The 20,314-nt window shown below is 47.3% G+C and overlaps 2 protein-coding genes across 3 annotated transcripts; one reads left to right on the top strand and one right to left on the bottom strand.

Moving 5' to 3' along the window:
• The first annotated feature begins 93 nt into the window (after window positions 1–93).
• On the top strand, window positions 94–15,973 carry STAT2 (signal transducer and activator of transcription 2). Its single transcript, XM_027542222.1, has 24 exons — window positions 94–438; window positions 3,252–3,395; window positions 3,545–3,698; window positions 4,044–4,139; window positions 4,314–4,403; window positions 4,495–4,570; window positions 4,990–5,075; window positions 5,239–5,387; window positions 8,249–8,407; window positions 8,513–8,605; window positions 8,822–8,881; window positions 9,240–9,260; window positions 9,479–9,572; window positions 9,954–10,001; window positions 10,082–10,165; window positions 10,312–10,410; window positions 10,512–10,647; window positions 10,769–10,821; window positions 10,947–11,041; window positions 11,657–11,793; window positions 11,966–12,148; window positions 12,389–12,446; window positions 13,252–13,580; window positions 13,864–15,973. The coding sequence occupies exons 2-24, from the start codon at window positions 3,265–3,267 to the stop codon at window positions 14,004–14,006; spliced, it is 2,574 nt and encodes an 857-aa protein (XP_027398023.1). The 5' UTR covers window positions 94–438; window positions 3,252–3,264; the 3' UTR covers window positions 14,007–15,973.
• On the bottom strand, window positions 14,690–20,026 carry IL23A (interleukin 23 subunit alpha). Of its 2 annotated transcripts, XM_027542231.1 has the most exons (5): window positions 19,761–20,026; window positions 16,423–16,948; window positions 16,102–16,203; window positions 15,313–15,459; window positions 14,708–15,199 (listed from the first exon to the last, which is right to left on the bottom strand). In XM_027542231.1, the coding sequence occupies exons 2-5, from the start codon at window positions 16,588–16,590 to the stop codon at window positions 15,038–15,040; spliced, it is 579 nt and encodes a 192-aa protein (XP_027398032.1). In that variant the 5' UTR covers window positions 16,591–16,948; window positions 19,761–20,026; the 3' UTR covers window positions 14,708–15,037. The 2 variants fall into 2 exon arrangements, with proteins under 2 accessions (XP_027398033.1, XP_027398032.1); XM_027542232.1 differs by lacking the exon at window positions 19,761–20,026 and having other exon boundaries at window positions 14,690–15,199; window positions 16,423–19,171.
• Window positions 20,027–20,314: the final 288 nt, after the last annotated feature.

Below are 20,314 nucleotides of genomic sequence, written 5' to 3'. Positions count from 1 at the left end.
CTAGTCTCGGTTCCACCGAGTGGGTTCTGATTCTCGGAAATCAGCTGTTTCAGTCCTGAACAATTCTGCTAATTGGACTCCTCCCTTCGCACACACGGGGCGGGGCTTACTTGAGCTCGCCTACCATTTGCTGCTGCTGGAGGTGTGGTTTCGGCTCCTCTTGCCCCGCCCCTTGGGGAAGGAGGAGTTGTGGTGGCGCCAATGAGCTCACTGCCTGGGGAAGCGTTTGGCTGAATGGCCGCCAGTGCCGAAGTGCTCCTCTGGAAGTGACGAACTCTGAGATTCAGCCTCTTTCTCAAGCCTGCGGAAAGGGGGCGGGTCCGAGACGCCGGCAGAAGCAGAGGGCGTCTCTGGAGGCCCTGGTGCCGGAACGCTTTCTGGAGACCGGAAGCTTGGACCGGAGCTACTGCAGGGAACTGGGCCTGAGACCCTAACCAGGTACTGGCCTTGTGAGGGCGCGCGGGGGTGTAGGTGGAGGCGCGAATTTTTTCCTCAGATGGAAGGTAGGCCCGGGCGGGTACACCCATGAGGGGTTAGACTGTTTCCAGGTAGAAATAGGAGCTGTCGCTTGCTGCCCCTCCTGTCCAACCTAGGGGTCCATTCGTAATGCCCCACTCCAGAAACACCCCTACCTCCAAGACTCGAAACCTGGCATTGTTGCATTGGTTCAGCGTCTTGGCCAACACTTTTACTTTTTGGTCTGTGTGTGTTTGTTTTGTTTGTTTTATTGGAGGACAATTGCGTTACAGTATTGTGTTGGTTTCTGCTATATATCTGCATGAATCAGCTGTAGGTATATATGTGTCCCCTCCCTCTTGAACCTCCCTCCCACCTCCCACCCCATCCCACCTTCTAGGTTCAGTTCAGTTCAGTTCAGTCACTCAGTCGTGTCCAACTTTTTGCAACCCCATGAACCTCAGCAAGCCAGGCCTCCCTGTCCATCACCAACTCCCGGAGTCCACCCAAACCCATGTCCATCAAGTCGGTGATGCCATCCAACCATCTCATCCTCTGTCGTCCCCTTCTCCTCCTGCCCTCAATCTTTCCCAGCATCAGGGTCTTTTCCAGTGAGTCAGCTCTTCGCATCAGGTGGCCAAAGTATTGGAGTTTCAGCTTCAACATCAGTCCTTCCAATGAATACCCAGGACTGATCTCCTTTAGGATGGACTGGTTGGATCTCTTTGCAGTCCAAGGGATTCTCAAGAGTCTTCTCCAACACCACAGCTCAAAAGCATCAATTCTTCGGCGCTCAGCTTTCTTTATAGTCCAACTCTCACATCCATACATGACCACTGGAAAAACCATAGCCTTGACTAGACGGACCTTTGTTGGCAAAGTAATGTCTCTGCTTTTTAATATGCTATCTAGGTTGGTCATAACTTTCCTTCCAAGGAGTAAGCGTCTTTTAATTTCATGGCTGCAGTCACCATCTGCAGTGATTTTGGAGCCCAGAAAAATAAAGTCACCCACTGTTTCCACTGTTTCCCCATTTGCTTGCCATGAAGTGATGGGACTGGACTGGATGCCATGATCTTAGTTTTCTGAATGTTGAGCTTTAAGCCAACTTTTTCAGTCTCCTCTTTCACTTTAATCAAGAGGCTCATTAGTTCTTCACTTTCTGCCATAAGGGTGGTGTCATCTGCATATCTGAGGTTATTGATATATTTCTCCCAGCAATCTTGATTCCAGCTTGTGCTTCTTCCAGCCCAGCATTTCTTATGATGTACTCTGCATATAAGTTAAATAAGCAGGGTGACAATATACAGCCTTAACGTACTCCTTTCCCGATTTGGAACCAGTCTGTTGTTCCATGTCCAGTTCTAACTGTTGCTTCCTGACCTGCATATGGTCTGTGTTATTTCTGATCCTCAGCAAAAGAAAAAAAAATACAGTTCAATTCAGAAAAGCTTACAGAGAACAAAATGTGCACCTGAAAGAGTAATAGATAACTGGAGAAAGAAGAGTTTATAGCCCTTAACCTCCATGTTTGCAATGTATTTAAGAAGGCCAGGTTTCTTGTTTTTTTCATATTTAAACCTCAGGGTTTACTTGCCACTTTGCTTTATTAATACCAGCTGATTAGTTCCTTAGGTACTGAGGCCTGGTCATTTGGTTTTTTAAAAGCAATACAAATACATAGTTTAAAAAGTCAAGCTCTATTAAAAGGGTTAAAATGGTGGAGCCCCTACCCAGTTCTTTCCTTCCCCTGTTTCTACTTCCCAGAGGAAGAAATGATTACTATACTGGTGGAAAAGAATCTTTCCCACCCTAAGCATTTGATTTGTAATTAAATCATGTGACCTTTTCTTAGACTACAGAAGGGGGTGTTTATTCTTTTCTGTTAGGCTCAGGCTGCAAGAAGTTTAGATTTCCTAAACAGACAGATGGCAGTGGGCAGGGAGAGGTAAGGGGAACAGTTTTTCACCCAGCCTGTTTGGTGACCGGCAAAAACCAGTTTTGAGTGAAATTGGTTTCACTCAATTGAAATTGGGTATTGATTATCTCACAAAGTTGATAATCCACATGAAGAATTAGAAATTGACAGAGGTCATACAAGTGTCATAGTCCTAGGGATTGAGTGACCCCTTGCACAGTGTTTAGGCATCTGAAGCATCTGCTAAAGAGTGGAGCTCCTCCTTCCAACTGGGAGAGCAGTTTATCTCCACGGAGGTTTCAGCCTCTGATAAAAGGTTTGGGGCCAGCAGGGATAATGCTGAAATAAAAACTCAAGGCTGACTTCTAAATGGTCCAGCATAAGTGTATACAAAACCAAACAAATGCATGTATAAGTTCACTGGGGGAGATAAAGATTGAGGAAATACCATTACTGCTTATTGAAGTTGGGTGACAGTTGGTGATGGACAGGAGGCCTGGCGTGCTGCGATTCATGGGGTCGCAAAGAGTTGGACATGATTGAGCGACTGATCTGATCTGATCTGACAGGTACATGGATGATCCTTGTACTACTCACTCAATTTTGTTGTGTGTTTGAAAATTACCACTGAAACAAAAAAAGCCTACACGTTGGAGCTCTTAAATAATACTCCATAGAAAAATATGCACCAAACTGGTAATACTGGTTACTTCTGGAGAGGAGGAAAAGGGACCAAGATTGGAAGTGGGATCAATCTAGAATTTAATTTTTTTCTTGCTGGTATGATTTAATTTTTAAATTTGTAATAATAAATAATCATGAGACTGTGGATGATTTAGTCCAGCAAAATTTCCAATTGGGAATCTACATCCTTCAGGCTCAGACCCCAAATGGCGCAGTGGGAGATGCTGCAGAACCTTGACAGCCCGTTTCAGGATCAGCTGCATGAGCTCTACTCAAATAGCCTCCTGCCGATGGATGTTCGACAGCACTTGGCTGTCTGGATTGAAGATCAGAACTGGTGAGGCCTTCTGGGAATTGGGGGGATGAAGAGAGTGATTTCTTTCTCCTGAGCCCCCAGGATCCTGGAGACAGCCAGAAGGGGTTGAATGGCCTCAAAATAGTACCAGTCCTGCAGACACACACATCCTTGTTCTTCCTGGTCCACAGGCAGAAAGCTGCACTGGGAAATGATGCTGCCATGGCTAATATGCTATTCTTGCACTTCTTGGACCAACTCAACTCTGAGTGTGGCCGATGCAGCCAAGACTCTGAGTATTTTTTGCTACAGCACAACTTGCGAAAATTCTATCGAGATATTCAGGTATTCAGAGGAGCAGGGGATAACGTAGGAATGGGAGCTGAGTGAAGAGGAGGACTTTCTGGATATGGAACGTGGAATAGAACCTGGAGGTTCAAAGGGACAGGAGAAGATTTGGGGGGAAAAGGACAGAGTCTGGATTTAGGGGATCCCTGGAAGAGAGAAGGGCAGAGTCTAGATGATCCTATTAGAAAGAGGCTAGGGTTTGGAGAACCAGTGGTGAAACGGGGTAGGGCTTGGGATCCTGAGGAAGGGGAGAATACCGAGGCCACCAGTGTGGAGGGTCTGAGGTGGTAGTTTATTGATGGCAGTTGAGTTCTATCAATCCTTCCTCTTTTCCTACTGCAGGCCCTTCCCACTGGCTCTACCCAGTTGGCTGAGATGATCTTTAATCTCCTTCTGGAAGAAAAAAGAATTCTGACCTGGGCTCAGAGGGCTCAGCTGGTGAGAACAATTTGGTGGTGTGTTGAAAAGCTCCTGGAGTAGAGAGGGACCATGGAAAGGACTCAGGAAATTTGCCTCAGAACAAGATCTTCCACATCCTGTGGTTTAATTTCAGGTCTGGATTTTAGGGGTGACAGGTCAGAGGTGAAATGTGCTCATAGCCTTTTATTTCAGGAGCAACGAGAGCCAGCCCCTGAAGCACCTGGGGAGAGCCAGCAGCATGAACTTGATTCCCGGATCCTGAAATTACAGGCTATGAAGGAGGTTGGTAGACGTGGCAAGAGCCAAGGTGGGCAGGACTCAACCTGCCTCCTCTCACAGAGGCAGCCTCACTGGGGTCTCATCTCTTCTGCAGAAGCTGGTGAAATCCATCAGCCAACTGAAAGATCAGCAGGATGTCTTCTGTTTCCGATATAATATTGAGAAATCAGGTAGAAAGCACTTTGAGGGGTGGGGTGCCTACCGGGAGGCTGAGGGTAGAGTAGAGCAGAAGGGAAAAGTCCCAGTAAGTGGTAATCAACTTGTGGCTGCATCTTGCTGGTTATAGTCCTGCTGCCATGCAATGCTGGAGGTGCCAGGGTATGTTGTATAGGTCAGGGTAGTGATATAAACCAAGGAATAGCTGGTGAAGATTGGAGGAGGTGTTTGGGAACCTGCCTTGGCCGATTGAGTGGGCTTCTAGTTCTAGCAAGACGATGCAGAATTTGCCTGAGGGCCCAGGGGTGCCTGTGCTTTGCTTGGTTCCCTTTCTTCTCCCTTTCAAACTCCCTTCTCCTGACTCTAACTGAGGTCTGGGTCAGGAGGAGCCCTAGGTCTGAGCACTTGTCTCCCTCCCTCTCCTGCCGTCCAGTGAGGACACCTTCTTTGGACCCCCGTCAGACCAGACAGATGGACATTCTTCAGGAAACACTCAATGAACTGGACAGACAGAGAAAGGTGGGAGTCAGAGGACAGAAGGAGTGGGCAGCAGGGAACTGGGGAAAATGAGGCATTGGGAGCCCTGGCTTCCTGGCCTTGGTTTCTTTGTCTCTTTATGCCTAGTTGGATGGTGGAGGGTAATGGTAAGAGGCTCTCAGTACTTACTTTATGTCTTTCATAGGAGGTGCTGGATGCCTCCAAAGCACTGCTAGGCCAATTAACTACCTTAATTGAGCTATTGCTGCCCAAGTTGGAGGAATGGAAAGTCCAGCAGCAGAAAGCCTGCATTGGAGCGCCCCCTGTCGGAGGGTTGGAACAGCTGGAGAAGTGGTGAGAGACACCTCCCCAACTTCATGCTCACCTGTCCATAGTCCTAACTACCACCTGTGCTTTGTAGATTATAATGCCCTGAATGAGCTTCGCCAGTTGCTCAGTGGTAAGGAATCCACCTGCAATGCAGGAGACCTGCATTCAGTCCCTGGGTTGGGAAGATCCCCTGGAGGAGGAAATGGCAATCCACTCCAGTTTTCTTGCCTGAGAAATCCCATGGACAGAGGAGCCTGGCAGGCTACAGCCTGTGGGGTCACAAAGAGTCAGGCACGGTTGACTGAGCACACACACAATGGCCTGTATATGACTAGAGACACCGCCCTCCTTAGTCTCTACTCCCCAGAATGACCTCAGCTCCCTTGTCTGACTGCAGCTACACGCTGCTCTTCATTCTCACCACTCAGCAAGCCCAGAGCCCAGTCTTTGCTTTGGTGAAAGACTCTGATCCACAGTCCAATTTTTCCTGCCTCTTTAATCACCAGAGAAATATCTTTTTACCTTTTTTTAGTGCAATGAATATAATGCCACCAAAAAAAGGAAAAGAAAATTACCTGTTAACCTTAATATCAGGTTGTAGCTACTATAATATTAAACAAAAATTGAAACGTACTGTTCAAACTACTTTGAGACCTGTGAGTTTGTTTTTTTAACTTAGCATTATATAATATTTACTTGTGATATGTTTTTTTTGGCCATTCCACACGTCATGTGGGATCCTAGTTCCCCAAGCAGGGATCAAACCCATGCCCCTTGCAGTAGAAGCCTGGAGTCTTAACCAGCAGGGAAGTCCCTACCCATGATACTTTTAATAGATGCATCATAGTTCCCTTTATGGGAGTAATATAATTTAATTAATAAACTCCTATATTTGGATATTCAGGTTGCTTTTAATTTCTTGCTATTGTTTTCTAGTAAACTATCTTATATTATCTATTGTGATGTTAAAAAAATAACTAATGTGTCCTTCAATATATTTGATTTGAAAGATACCTATTATTTAAATATCTTATGAGAAAATTTATTATAATTTAATCTATTAAAAATACCCCACAGGGAACTTCCCTGGCGGTCCAGTGGTAAGACTGTGCCCTTCCACTGCAGAGGGCATGGGTTCGATCACTGGTCAGGGAACTAAGGTCGTGCATGCTGTGTAGTACAGCTGAAAGTTAATAAATAAATAAATAAAAAATATCACAACTTTCAGGTAAATTGAAAACAGGTGTATAGGGCTTAGGGTACAGGATAAGTATTTAAATTACAGTTGCAGGATTGGCAAACTATGGCCTGTGAGTGATTTCTTGCTTTTTTTATTTTTGGCTGTGCTGTGCTGGCTTGTGGGATCTTAGTTCCGTGACCAAGGACAAACTCATTCCCTTTACAGTGGAAGTGCTAACCATTGGACTGCCAGGGAATTCTCGATTTCTCACTGTTTTAAACAGTGCTGCAGTAAATAACCTCTTGTGCATTTGCATGCGTGTTGAGTCATGTCCAATTCTTTGTGACCCCATGGACGGTAGCCTGTTAGGCTCCTCTGTCCGTGGAATTTTCCAGGCAAGAATACTGGAGTGTGTTGCCTTTTCCTCCTCCAGAAATAACCTCATAGTTACATCTTTATTTACAACCCTAATTTATTTCTGTAAGTTATTGGAAGTGATATTCCCAGGTTAGAAAATATATCTTTTCTTGGTGGTGGTGCTGTTATTGTGTTGTTCTTTTGTTTCATTGTTTTTATATACAAAGAGCTTTATTGCTTTCTCTGATTGTAAATATATGCCAGTTGAAAAAATTTCAGACTACTGAAGAGAGGGAAAAAAAGTAAAAATTATCCATCTGCATAATCTGATCATGCAGAGGTACCCACTGTTAATGCTTTTGAATACATTTTTCCAGATTTTCCCTGTGCATATACACAAATATACATCTGTTTTAAACAGAAATCAGATTATATCATATATGTATACTATCTTATATTTTTTAATTTAATATTTTTGGACATTTTCCATATTAAAATTTTCCACCTATTTTATCATTATTTTTAATGGTTGCATAGTATTCCACGATGTAACTATAACATAATTTATACTGTGGGATCTCAAAAGAGTCAAACATGACTTAGCGACTAAATTACCACCACGTATACCCAGTGCCAAGTGTTTCTAATTTTTCTATTACAGATAACAAAGCCATGAACTGTGACCATCTGTCTGTCCATTTGTTTGATTATTTCCTTAGGGTGTATCTTAGAAATGGAATACTATAAAGCATATATACATTTTTGAGGCTTTTTAAAAAATAGTTCCAAACTGCTATCCCAGTCTGTTTGCTTTTATGTAGTGGACGATTGTTTTCCTGTTACCACATTGTCTATTGTTCTTATATCTTATTATAAAAACAGTAAAATATAGAAGTTAAAAGTATGGATTGTACAGCCAGACTGCCTGGGACCACATACAACTTCCTTCTTTACTAGTTTTATGACCTTGAGCAAGTCACTTCACTCTTTCTGTGCCTTAGCTTTATCCTCCGTAAAATAGGGATAAAATAGTACCTACCTCATAGGGTTGTTTTAAGAATTAAATGCATGAAGATGTGTAAAGCACTTTAAAAAAAAGTAGAGATGAAGCATCATATGTTATCTTTATTATGTTAATGAATTACTGGTTTTATATGTGAAAGTGGCTTTCATTTTCATTCCTTGCATTATGAACAATGTTGAATAATCTTTCATACACTTCCTGGATTCTTTTTTTGTCCCAATCAGTTTATGACTTTCCACATAGTTAAAGGGGAGCTTTTGGAGCCTGTTTGGGGGTTCCAGGAAACTCATGATTCTTTCTTCCTTGGATTATGTCATTACCCAGGTTCACAGATGGAGCGAAGCTGCTGTTTCACCTGCGGCAGCTGCTGAAGGAGCTGAAGGAGTTGAGTCACATGGTCTCCTATGATGGGGACCCTCTGAACAAAGGGGTGGACCTGCGGGAGGCCCAGGTCACAGAGCTGCTGCAGCGCCTGCTCCACAGGTCTGGAGGCCAAGAAAGGACCCCTCAGGGAGGCCAGAGGGAAAGGACCAAGGGAGCCATTCTTACAGATACTGACCTCTATATATTCTCTCCACATCTCTCCAGAGCCTTTGTAGTAGAAAATCAGCCCTGCATGCCCCAAACTCTTCATCGACCCCTCATCCTCAAGACAGGGAGCAAGTTCACCGTCCGAACAAGGTTGGCATCTCAGAACTCATTCCTGCTTTCTTTTTCCAGCCCTGACACTGCGTGCTCTTTGGCTTTTCAGATCTTCTCACTCTGAGCTGTTTCTTCTCTCATTTCCCCTTGGTCCACTTACCCCTTCTCATCTCTTCCCTTATCTTTTTTAAACATCTGTTCTATCCAGGAGATTGAGGTTGACCACTTTCCCCCATCTACCTCCCTCTCCTCCAGGCTGCTAGTGAGACTCCAGGAAGGCAATGAATCACTGACTGCAGAAGTCTCCGTTGACAGGTAAGTTGGGGCAGGTGAAGGGTGGGACCCAGAGGCGCCCAGGACACGGGATGATGGAGTGGAGGAGACAGCTACCATTCACAACCAGGCCCTAGGGCTGTGTTCTTTCCTCTTCCATTACTACCTCATAGAAATAGTTCATCCCTTTTGAGTCCTTACTATGTGACATGTAGCTTGTCAAGTACCCAATTTAAAATTGTCACAGGAACCCCAGGAGTTAGATATTATCAATGCACTTTATATCTCTAGTGCAAGCCACATAACTGGTGAGCTATTTGAACTTAGGTCTGTCTGACCCCAAAGACTGAAACACTTCTACATTATTTTGCTTCCTAATGATTTTTTTTTTTCTTTTTAGGGATTCTCCCAAATCACAAGGGTAGGTACCTAACAAGGATGCTGCAGACTCTGTGCACTGCATGAGCTACACAGTCACATGTGACAGCCCTGATGGGGACACAGACAAGGAGGAGGTTGATTTGTGTGGTGCATAGACAGAGAAAGGAGGGGGGAGGTCTGAAATGAAGTGAAACTTTTGTTGTTTTCCTACCGGACTCTGCTCCTGACCTCCATATATCTTCTTTTTCCTCGAAACAGCTTCCGGAAGTTCAACATTCTGACCTCAAACCAGAAAACTTTGACTCCCGAGAAAGGCCAGACTCAGGGCTTAATTTGGGACTTTGGCTACCTGGTAAGGTGGTTAAGAAGGAATGCTTTTTTTTTTTTAATATTTATTTTTGTTTATTTGGCTGGATTGGATCTTTGTTGCAGTACATGACATCTTTGTTGTGACATGCGGGATCTCTAGTTGTGGTACATGGGCTTAGTTGCCCTGTGGCATGTGGGATCTTAATTCCCAGACAAAGTATCAAACCCATGTCGACTGGAAGGCGGATTTTTAGCCACTGGACCATCAGGGAAGTCCCAGAGGGATGCTGTTTTAAGCCTGTAGTGCAATGGAACAGGCTGGGGGAAGTTCCCAGGCCCTGGGAAGTCCTGAGGACAAAGCCGGGGTTCCATGGGCCCTGGGGTCTCTTCTCTGGCATTTTTTCTCCCTCCCTTCCATTCACAGACTCTGGTGGAGCAGCGTTCAGGGGGTTCAGGAAAAGGCAACAATAAGGTGAGGCCTGGACAGAGGGTTACGGGGCAGGAGGAACTTGCCAGAGGGCACTCTGATTACTGAGTCTTCTGTTGTCCCAGGGGCTGCTGTCCGTTACAGAGGAATTGCACATCATTAGCTTCACAGTCAAATACACCTACCAGGGTCTGAAGCAGGAGCTGACAGTGAGTGAAAATGAAGTGCATTTATGGGGAGACATAAGGAGGGGTTAAGCAGAAACCATTCAGGGTAGGCTGTGATCAGGCCCTTACCAAACGTCTACAGTTGGAAACCTCACATCCCTCGCTGGTGATTTCTGTCTCCTCCTCAGACGGACAGCCTCCCTGTGGTGATTATTTCTAACATGAACCAACTCTCAATTGCCTGGGCCTCTGTTCTCTGGTTCAATCTGCTCAGCTCAAACCCCCAGGTAGGAGGTGGGGCCAACAGGTGAAGGGAGGCCAGGAGGGGCGTGGAGCTTGGTGTGAGGGCACTGCTTCTGAGCCACCCTGTCCCCTCCCACCTCTGCAGGATCAGCAGTTCTTCTCCAACCCCCCGAAGGCCCCATGGAACTTGCTGGGCCCTGCTCTCAGTTGGCAATTCTCCTCCTATGTTAATCGAGGCCTTGACTCAGACCAGCTAGGCATGCTGAGGGACAAGCTGTTTGGTATCGATACTTCTCTTCTGTCAGCCTTTCCCTAGCCTCTGTCTGCCCCAGCCCTCCGTCCTTGCTGTCCCAGGACCTTTGGCCTTGCCTCCTTCCGTCATCTTGAACTGTCCTTCCACAGGGCACAACTCCAGGACTGAGGGTGCATCGTTGTCCTGGGTTGACTTCATTAAGGTAATTCCCTGCATTCCTTGCAGCTGGCCCCTGGCCCCATCCAGTTACTAGCCCTTCCCCCACCCCTCGCTTTCCACTCCCGGGGCAGCTCTGCACCTCTTCCTGCCTTGCCGTTCCTCCTTCAGCGAGAGAGTCCCCCTGGCAAGCTACCGTTTTGGACATGGCTCGACAAGATTCTGGACCTGATACATGACCACCTGAAGGATCTCTGGAAGGATGGGTAAGGCCTTAGTCTCCCTCTTTCCACTCCCTCAGGCCCAGCTGCCTTTCTGGGCTTGAGAGTGGACTCTGTGCGCCCTCGTGTGGCAAGTAGAGGGAGTGTGCAAAACCCGCTGCAGGGTCACACCCCCTCAAGTTCGCAGTAGTAGTCTCCTAGCCTGTATTTGTCAAGCATCCACTGTGTTCCAGAGCCTACTAGGTGCTCTTGATGAATTCTCTCATGTAATCCTTTCAGCCCAGCTGCGTGGTGGGTGTTGCCACCCTCAAGTGAGGAAGTGAGGGCTCAGGGAGATTAAGGGAGTTACACCAGGGGGACAGTCGGGATTCGAACCCAGGGCTGTCTGACCCCACCCCTGTGCACTTTCCACCACACTGCCTGCCCATTTAGGCAGCACTTTTTGCCTTTTACAAGGTGCTTTTCACCTGTGTGATCTCACTGAAGCTTCACACCTCTTCCAGCCCTGGGAGGTGGATACTGTCAGTCAAGTGAAATGACTTGGCCAACACAGAACAGTCTGTAACAGGTTGGCAGGGCTGGGGCCCAGCCCTGGCACTCTGTCCTTCTACAAGGGGAGTAGGAAGCAGCAGGGCCTCACAGCTGCTCTCCATGCTGCAGACGTATCATGGGCTTTGTGAGCCGGAACCAGGTGCGCCGGCTGCTGAAGAAGACTGTCTCCGGCACCTTCCTGCTGCGCTTTAGTGAAACGTTGGAGGGGGGCATTACCTGCTCCTGGGTGGAACACCAAGATGATGGTCAGCAGCTCTGCCGTTCCCTCAGCCTCTCCTTTCCTCCCTTCTACTGCCCTTGGCTTCTCTGGCTCTGTCCCAAATCCCTTGGCAGATTTGGGGTTGGGCAGTCAGGGTGGGAAGCCCTCGGGCCCAGCCTCTCCTCTCAAGCCTGCCTGTTCCTACTTCCGCTGTCTAGACGAGGTGCTCATCAACTCTGTGCAGCCCTTCACCAAGGAGGTGCTGCAGTCACTCCCACTGACCAAGATCATCAGCCAGTACCAGATGCTCACGGAGGAGAACATACCTGAGAACCCACTGCGCTTCCTCTACCCGCGAATCCCCCGGGATGAGGCTTTTGGTTGCTACTCCCAGGAGAAAAGTGAGAACCATTGATATATTTCACTGGTAGAATGCAGGGGTCCACAGGCATCCATAAATGCAGCTCTTCCGTTTCAAGATGGGAAAACTAACATCCACAGAGGGGAAGGGATTTGTCTGTGGGACGCTGCTAGTCAGTCAGTAGGGAGACATGGCAGTTAGGACCACCTGCACTAGAGGACCCTGGGGCGATGTGTCCAGTCCACTGACCTCCCCTGCCTCCTGTGTCTGTCCCCCATAGTTAATCCTGAGGAGCGGAAGAAATACCTGAAACATAAGCTCATTTTTGTCTCTAACAGGTGAGATATGAACTCTTTGCCCACCTTCCTTAACCCTTCTTGGCTAATATAGTTACCCAGACCTGCCCAGTTCCGGTCTCCTCAGCCTTCTCTCCTACCAACCCAGGCTCCCCAGCCCTCTGGGGTTTTTTTCCTACTCTTTTAGTGTCTCTCTATTTTCCTGCTGCCATCCTTAGGTTGTCTCCATGGGGGTTCCCTGATAATAATCGTCATCATCACTAATGTTAATGGACATCTACTTGATGCAAAGGATAGTACTAGATTCTTTTAGAACTTTTTTTTTTTTTTTCATTTAATCCTTATGAGAACCCAGCCAAGCCAGAAATGGTAATAGCCACAGTTAATGAAAGTTCATTATGTGCCAGGCACTGGGCTAAAAGCTTTGTGTTCGTTTTCTTTAGTGATTTCATAACAGTCCTGTGAGGCAGAAAAAAAAACTGTTATTACTGTTTTCAGCTGAGGAACCTGAGGTATAATGTGGTGAAGTGTCATGCCTCGGGTACATGGCTGATCAGCAATTCAGGTCTCTCAAATTCCAGAGCCCTGATTTTAACCATCCTACTCCTCTCAAGTATTCTGAAGTATGCTTGTTTAGGCTCAGAGTGGTTGGGTCACTTTGCCTAAGGTCCCCCAACTAGTAAATGATAAGATTTAAACTCTAGTAAGCCTAATTCCAGAGCCTATGGTCTTAAGCCCTCTGCTCTGTTGCCTTTTTAGACTAGAAAGATAGCCTCTGCTTTCTCTGCCATTCCCCACTTCACCTAAACAACTGAGCCCTGCTCTTTTGTCTGTATTGGGTATCCAGACAGGTGGATGAACTGCAGCAACTGCCGGAGCTCAAGTTGGAGCCAGAGCTGGAGTCATTAGAGCTGGGTCTGGGGTTCACATCAGGGCCTGAGCACAGGCCAGGCCTGGACTTAGAGCCACTGCTGGAGGCAGGATTGGATCTGAGCATGGAGCCCATGCTGGAGCCCACGCTGGAGCCCACACTAGGCGAGGTGTCACAGGGAGTCCTAGAACCACACCCGGGACCACAACTGCAGCTGGAGCCTATTCCAGAGCTCGAACTACAGCCCATGCCAGAACCAGATTTGCCCTATGATCTGAGACACTTGAACACTGAGGACATGGAAAGTAAGTGATGATGTGCAACCAGGGAAGAGAGGACGCATTGCCTTTCCCAACTCCCCTCCCTCACTCGCTACAGAAAAAGCCTGTGTTCTAAGCTCCTCATTGGAGAAAGGCTGATTTCGCTGCAATTCATTTCATTAGGAAATACACATGCCTCCCCCACCTCACCTAATGCCCCCCTCAGGCCCTATCTAGGCCTCTGCTGCCATCCTCTCTCACTTTGCCTGCTGGTTTGGGAACTCCTAGTCTGAGATCAGGGCCTGACTTCTTTCTCTGGATGATCTAGTCTTTAGGAACAGCATGAGGATTGAAGAAATCATGCCAAACGGTGATCCAGTGTTGCCTTGCCAGAACACCATGGATGAAGCTGACATCTTCAACCCCAGCCACTTCTATGCAGATGGGCCCTTGAGCCCTTCTGACTACTAGGAGCTACATTGCCTCAGATTTTTCTGTGCATTTGCCCCTCGTACCCCTCACATCATGACACTGCTCTCCAAGGATGGGACATGAGGCATGTGCCCCTTCTAAACTGGGTTAACTCTGGGGGAATGTGAGGGAGAAGCATAATATGGGTAAGGGAGAGGCAGCAGTGAATCAGCAGAGATGTTACCCATGGCTCCGACTAGGAGCCTGGAGGCTGCCTGCTGTGCTGGGAGGTACAGGCATTCAAGGGCAGACCAGGACAGTTAGGAGGTTCCTGTATGGCTCAGAGAAGTGGCTTCTTTCCAGTATGGAAGGCTTTCAACATTTTAGTGACTGATAAGACTAACCTGGTGCTCATTTCATCTTTCTGGAATGCCCTTTCTGCTCATAACAGCTCTAACTTCTGATCCTGCAGTACCTGGGGACTCCTGTCATTGGCCAAATACACTGTTGGCCAAGAAAGAAGGGAAGGAAGCCCTGGGTCAAGGAGCAAGAGAGGGCTATGCTTAGGAGCGATACTTCCCAATTGCAGTCCCTTGTAACCTCATTCAGCTTGCTCAGCCTTAGCAGGGATTATGGCCAAAAAGATCCTAGTTACTCTATATACCAAGGGGTCACGAGGTAAGACCCCTTTCCACCGTAGCCCTGCAGAGCAGAAGGATACATTTTGTAGTGCTTTGGCCCTATTTTTTCCATTCTGTTTCTTTTTACTGACAAGCCTAGACTTAGAGATCCACATAAATAAGTCTTTATTGAAAAAGGTACATAATTCAGTATAAATATAATAAATAATCCTCATCCCCAAGCTCCTGCCACTATAAATAATCCCAAAATTTCCCTTCCCATGTAATAAATATTCAGCCTCTCCTAGGTCAACATCGTCAGTCAGTCAGTTTTGGTAATTTTTCAACAGAATAAGTCTCATTAAAATTAATGGACCAATGAACTTGTTGGCTCACAGGTGTCTAGTTGATAGATTGATCTTAGCATTACTGAGCCACGGAGGTCTGGGTGTCATCCTTAAGCTACTGGCTTTAGGGGCTCAGAGTTGCTGCTCCGTGGGCAAAGACCCGGGCAGCTACAGCCACAAAGGCCTGGAGGCTTCGAAGGATCTTGAGACGGAGAAGGAGGCGCTGCCATGGCTGGCTGGGAATAGGGCTTGGAGTCTGCTCAGTTTCCCAGTGGTGACCCTTGGGCTGAAAGGACACAGGACACAATCAGAGAAGACTAAATCATTCACCCCACCCCCACCCCCAGGCCCTGTCTCTGACACCTGCAAGCTCCTCTCCTCCAGGTCCCTAGTTCATACCTGCAAGAGTTCCCTGAGGCCCAGTATGGAGGCGTGAAGCTGGTCCACAGGGCCATTTGGGAGTAGAGAAGGCTCCCCTGTGAAAATATCTGAGCCCAGCAGCTTCTCGTAAAAAACCAGGCCTCGATGAATTCTTTGCAAGCAGGACTGGGGAGAAAAGAAAGCCATGAAAGAAAACAGATATGGGGACTTCCCAGGCGGTCCAGTGGTTAAGATGCCACGCTTCCACTGCAGGGGCCATGGGTTTGATCCTTGGTTGGGCACAGCACAGCTCAGCCAAAATCAAAATGAAAGAAAGAAAACAGATCCCTTCTAATTACTCCACCAAAGACTCACCTGATATTTGCCATTCTTAAGACATGGCTGTGATCTGAATGTTTGCGCCCCTGTGAAATTCATATGTTGAAATCCTGACCCTCAGTGTGGTGGTGGTAGGAAGTGGGACTTTTGGGAAGTTACTAGGTCATGAGGATGCAGCCCTCATGAATGGAATTATTGGTCTTATAAAAGAGACCCACAGAACTCCTTACTCCTTCCCACAATGTGAGGAGACAAGAAGTCTGATCTGGAAGAGGGCCCTCACTTAACCACACTGGCACCTTGACCTCAGACTTCCAGCCTCCGGAGCTGTGAGAAATAAATGTCTGTTGTTTATAAACTACTGAGTCTATGGTTTATTATTACAGCAGGCTGAATGGACAAGGACAGATACAACTTTTACTAATTCACCATGGTATCCAGCTCTATCTCCAGTCCCCTCTTCCTTGGGGGCCAGCCTCATCTTTGTACCTGACTGTTGTCCCTGAGTCCTTGTGGATCACAGCCATCCTCACACTGGATACGGGGGACATCATCTGTAGTCTTATCACCTCCTTCTTCTCTTGGTAGATCCTGAAATGGAAGGGTGGAAAGAGTAAAGAAATAAGTACCCTCAAATCCTACCTGGACCTTTCGGCCCTTACTCTCCCTGGATCCCTTCTTCAGGGGTTCTCTCAACCACTGTTCTCTCTTACCCTGATGGCTTTCAACCCTCCAGCTTCCACCCCAGGCCACAGCATCTTCCACTATAGCCTTGGAGAGCTCAGATGGGCTCTAGGGGCCGCCACTCACCACATGTCCCATTGGTAGGTGTGCACTCCAGGCCAGCATGCAGAGTTGCTGTGAGAGCTGTTGGCCCCGAGTCCAAGCAGGGCTGCTGTCCTCTGACACAGCCCGGCCCTGAGCTGTCCAGGGCAGCAGTAGCAGCAGCAGCAGCATCACAGCTCTGTTCCCCAGCATCTCGTTGCCTGCCTCTCCAATCTGGCTGGCTCCGTGCCTTGCAGTCCCTGTGGAACCTCTGTCCACTTCCCCTTGCTCTGAATCTGATTCTCTCTGTTCTGTGCGTCTGGTTCTCTCTTGCTCACCGTGGTTCTGAGCTGCTTCCTGTAGATTTTCTCCCCTTGTCTCAGTCTCTTTTTAAGGTCCTTGCATTGTGAGACCCGCCCTTTATACTAGCAGGTGACTCACAGCAGGTGGGATTCCCCTCCTGCATCATCCCCCTCCGTGGGGAGCCCAGGTAAGTAGCCTCAGTTCCAGGGGAAATGAGTCGTGTGGTGGCTGTGGCTGGAGGCCTGGGATGAGACTTCTGTGTAATGCTCTCCAGGAATCAAAGTGGCCGAAGACAGGGGGAGGGGTGGGAACAGCAAATATTTAAATGAATCTAGTCTCAAGTTCCTTCCTGTTTAACCTTTCACTCATCTTTTTGTGTCTCTAAGCTATATTAGCCCTCCCTTTAAACCTAATTTCCTCACCTCCTGCTTAAGTAAAAACCAAAACAGAAGCATTCATTTATCTCCCAATAGGATGGCAAGATCAGTTTGGAATGAAGCTGGGTTCCCACCTGATGTCCTCAATCCAAGAATAAGGGGGCTTCTTTTTCTCTGTTGGGAAGTGTTATTTTCACTAGGAGAGGATGGACATGAAACATTTTGTGAACTGGGAAGCCACATCTGTTCAGTATAAGGTATTACTGCTCCCTCACTTCAGGCCTCATGCTGGAGGCTAGGGGGACTGTTGGGAGGAGAAAACTGTTGCTAAGAACCATCTGATTCCTCAACCTTAGTGGCCCAAGTTTCTTGGGCTCTGTGGGATTCAGGTGATTTGGGGGTAGGGGACATCAGTGTGTAAGTGAGGTCTAGAAATCCAACTGGAGATATTCCAGCACCGAGCCCTTCACCGTGGCTAGAAAGTCCAGGGTTCTGGATAGTTGAAGGTGCACTGTGTCAGCGACCCTGGCTGGTCCTTCAGCCTGTTGCATCCATGGGTAAAATCCGCTGATACTGATTTCATCACCATCCCTGATGCAACATTCAGTGAAACAGCTGAGACTGTGAGGCTGGGCGTGGGAGTGGAGGGTGGCCCAAACCTGGGACTGTCCCCACCCCAGTGGAGGGTCCCAGGACAATCTGGACGTCAGAATGAGGCCATGGATGACCACACAGATGGCTCCCAAAGCCTTTCCAAGAGGTTGACCCTTTTTCTCTGAGAAACTTACCCTCGAGAGAGGTCTCCGTTCCCTTAGTACTATTCAAAACTGCCCAGTGAAATTTCTGATTCAAATGTGATCCTGTGGTAAATCCACCCTTGGGATAAAATATTTCCAGCCTCAGAGAAGTTATCTCAGTTTGAGTGAGAAATGGTTTGCCTTCTGAGAAAGATGGATATGCATGAAATAAGGAAATTGGGAGTAGGGTAGGGGAGCTCACCTCACTTTTGTATGTCTTCCACGCTTTTCCCACCTCTAGTTCCCATTCTGGGAGCCGTTTAGGATAAGAGATCGAAGGTGAAAAGGAGGAAGAGGAGGAAGTGGAACTCTGGGGGATGGGATGAGAGGGACAAGGGTGAGCTGGAAGCACGGGGCTTTGTTTCACTTCCTGGTGCTTTGGGAGTTGGGTAGGAAGCAAGGTTGGTGGGGTGACTGTGGGACTGTTGTGTGACAGGAACTACTTCCAGGACTATATCTGACCTGGAGCTGCAAGGAGACCATGACGTCAGCAAGACCTCAACCGTTATGCAAATTAAATTGACAAGATACTCCCAAGCAGGCCTTTCCAGCTGGATGCCTGGACACCAAATCCAGTTGAAGTTTCCCCAGGTGGTTAGTAATGATGGCTTCTATCCAACTCTCACTTTATACCAAATACTTGGTTTAAGCACTTTTCATGTATTAACCCATTTAATTTTCACAACAGCCCAATGAGATGGGTACAAATGAGGAAACTGAGGTGCAAAGATAAGTAACTTACCTAAGATCACTATTAAATGGCCAGAATTACCACATAGACCAGATTCTGCATTCTCATTCTATTATATTGGATGCTGTGAGGGGACACCACGCATCTTAATAAAGTAGCTCTTTTAGCCTGATGTTGCTGGTATCTCAGGCCTTGTAATTCTCACTGTTAAGTCTTAAAAAATTTTTTTTGGCTACACTGGGTCTTAGTTCTGGCAAGGATCTTTGATCCTTGAGGCATGCAAATTCTTAAGTTGCAGCATTAGGGATCTTGGGATTCCCTGACCAGGGAACAAACCCAGGCCCCTGCATTGGGAGCGAAGAGTCTTGGCCACTGGATCACCAGGGAAATCCCTGTTAAGTCTTTCTTAATTTGAGACCTAAATATGGAAATTTCTCAAAGTGTAGGAACTGTCCCTATTACTCAGCACACATTTTTTTACAAGATTTTAAATCTAGGGACCTCTGAAGTCAGATCAGTTTGAGAAACCCTCTTGAGTTAAATGTGCTTTTCTCTTGGTCTATGACCTCTAAGCCTAGAATCCTGACTCAGAGAATCCTGAATCAGAGGGGTTCTAGACTTAGAGGTCATAGACCGAGAGAAAAACATGTTTAACTCAGAGGGTCTCTCAAACTGATCTGATTTCAGAGGTCCATAGATGGTGACTTCCCTTGTAGCTCAGTCGGTAAACAATCTGCCTGCAACGCAGGAGACTGGGTTCGATTCCTGGGCTGGGAAGATCCCCTGGAGAAGGAAATGGCAACCCACTCCAGTATTCTTGCCCGGAGAATTCCATGGACAGAGAAACCTGGAGGGCTATAGTCAATGAGGTCGCAAGAGTCGTACAGGACTTAGCGACTAACCACCACCACCACATTGAGATGCTTTAAAACTGTATTCTCTATCAGGAATCCCATCAACGCTGCCCTTTATGTGGCCTTTACAAACTGAACTAAAATACCCTACAGACATCTAACATTCTGGATCTATTCCAAAGCAGTTCAAGCTCAGAGTTATACCCCAAGAATCCCTGAGTAAGTGTTGACACTAAATCTGTTAAGTCTGGGGAAGGCAAACGTCTCAATTTGCCATGTCCTGCCCCCTGAGGAATAATGTCCTGCTCCACGAGCTAGGGGAATTTTATAGCTGAGGGGTCCTGTTCCCTGGAAATATTACCGGTGACTCTGGGGAGGCAATAATCACAGATGGGAGTTTCAGATGGTTGCCTTTAGAATCGTAGAAGATGCAGCTACTTGAGCCATGTTAGGAGGCTGCCTCCCGCTTCCTTTTTTCTCTCCCATGCCTGAAAATGATAGGAAATGCCGGCAAGTTTCAGGAGTAACAAGTCGGAGTTGGCGAAGTGCTCACAAGAGTACCACGGGGAAAGGGGGTGGACTGGGCCATAATGGGAATATCCAGCAATCGATTCCCAGTGCTTTGCTTTTGGGTTCCCCTTACTCTAGTCTGGAGATATACAGAGCTTGAAAGTTCGGGCTCCAAGCCTGGGGCTTTCTAATTTCTTTTAAAGAAGGCTTAAATAAGACAACGGTTACTCTACCACCACCGAACTGGGACAAGGTTCTGACTCCGTTTGTCCCTATCCGCGCCCCGTAGGTCTTGTTTTGCTCAGCTCGCGCGTCACACGTCTTCTCGCGGGTCCGGCTGTACCTGGCTGCTCCCGATTGGCTAAGGTAAGCCTCTCGCCCTTCCTAATTGGAAGCTGAGACTGG

This window comes from Bos indicus x Bos taurus, chromosome 5 (genome assembly GCF_003369695.1).
Source record: "Bos indicus x Bos taurus breed Angus x Brahman F1 hybrid chromosome 5, Bos_hybrid_MaternalHap_v2.0, whole genome shotgun sequence".
NCBI lineage: Eukaryota > Metazoa > Chordata > Mammalia > Artiodactyla > Bovidae > Bos > Bos indicus x Bos taurus.
The sequence above is the reverse complement of the archived record's forward strand: the minus strand, read 5'-3'. Positions and strand labels throughout refer to the sequence as shown.

Bases quoted from the DNA above. Each gene is read 5' to 3' on its own strand.
- STAT2 (XM_027542222.1), top strand. From the start codon at position 3,265: ATGGCGCAGTGGGAGATGCTGCAGAACCTTGACAGCCCGTTTCAGGAT. The intron at 5,388-8,248 runs GTGAGAGACACC...GTCATTACCCAG, and splicing joins TTGGAACAGCTGGAGAAGTG to GTTCACAGATGGAGCGAAGC. The intron at 8,606-8,821 runs GTTGGCATCTCA...CCTCTCCTCCAG, and splicing joins AAGTTCACCGTCCGAACAAG to GCTGCTAGTGAGACTCCAGG.
- IL23A (XM_027542231.1), bottom strand. From the start codon at position 16,590: ATGCTGGGGAACAGAGCTGTGATGCTGCTGCTGCTGCTACTGCTGCCC. The intron at 15,460-16,101 runs GTACAAAGATGA...TTTTCTCCCCAG, and splicing joins GACTCAGGGACAACAGTCAG to TCCTGCTTGCAAAGAATTCA. The intron at 15,200-15,312 runs GTATGAACTAGG...GTGTCCTTTCAG, and splicing joins GCCTCAGGGAACTCTTGCAG to CCCAAGGGTCACCACTGGGA.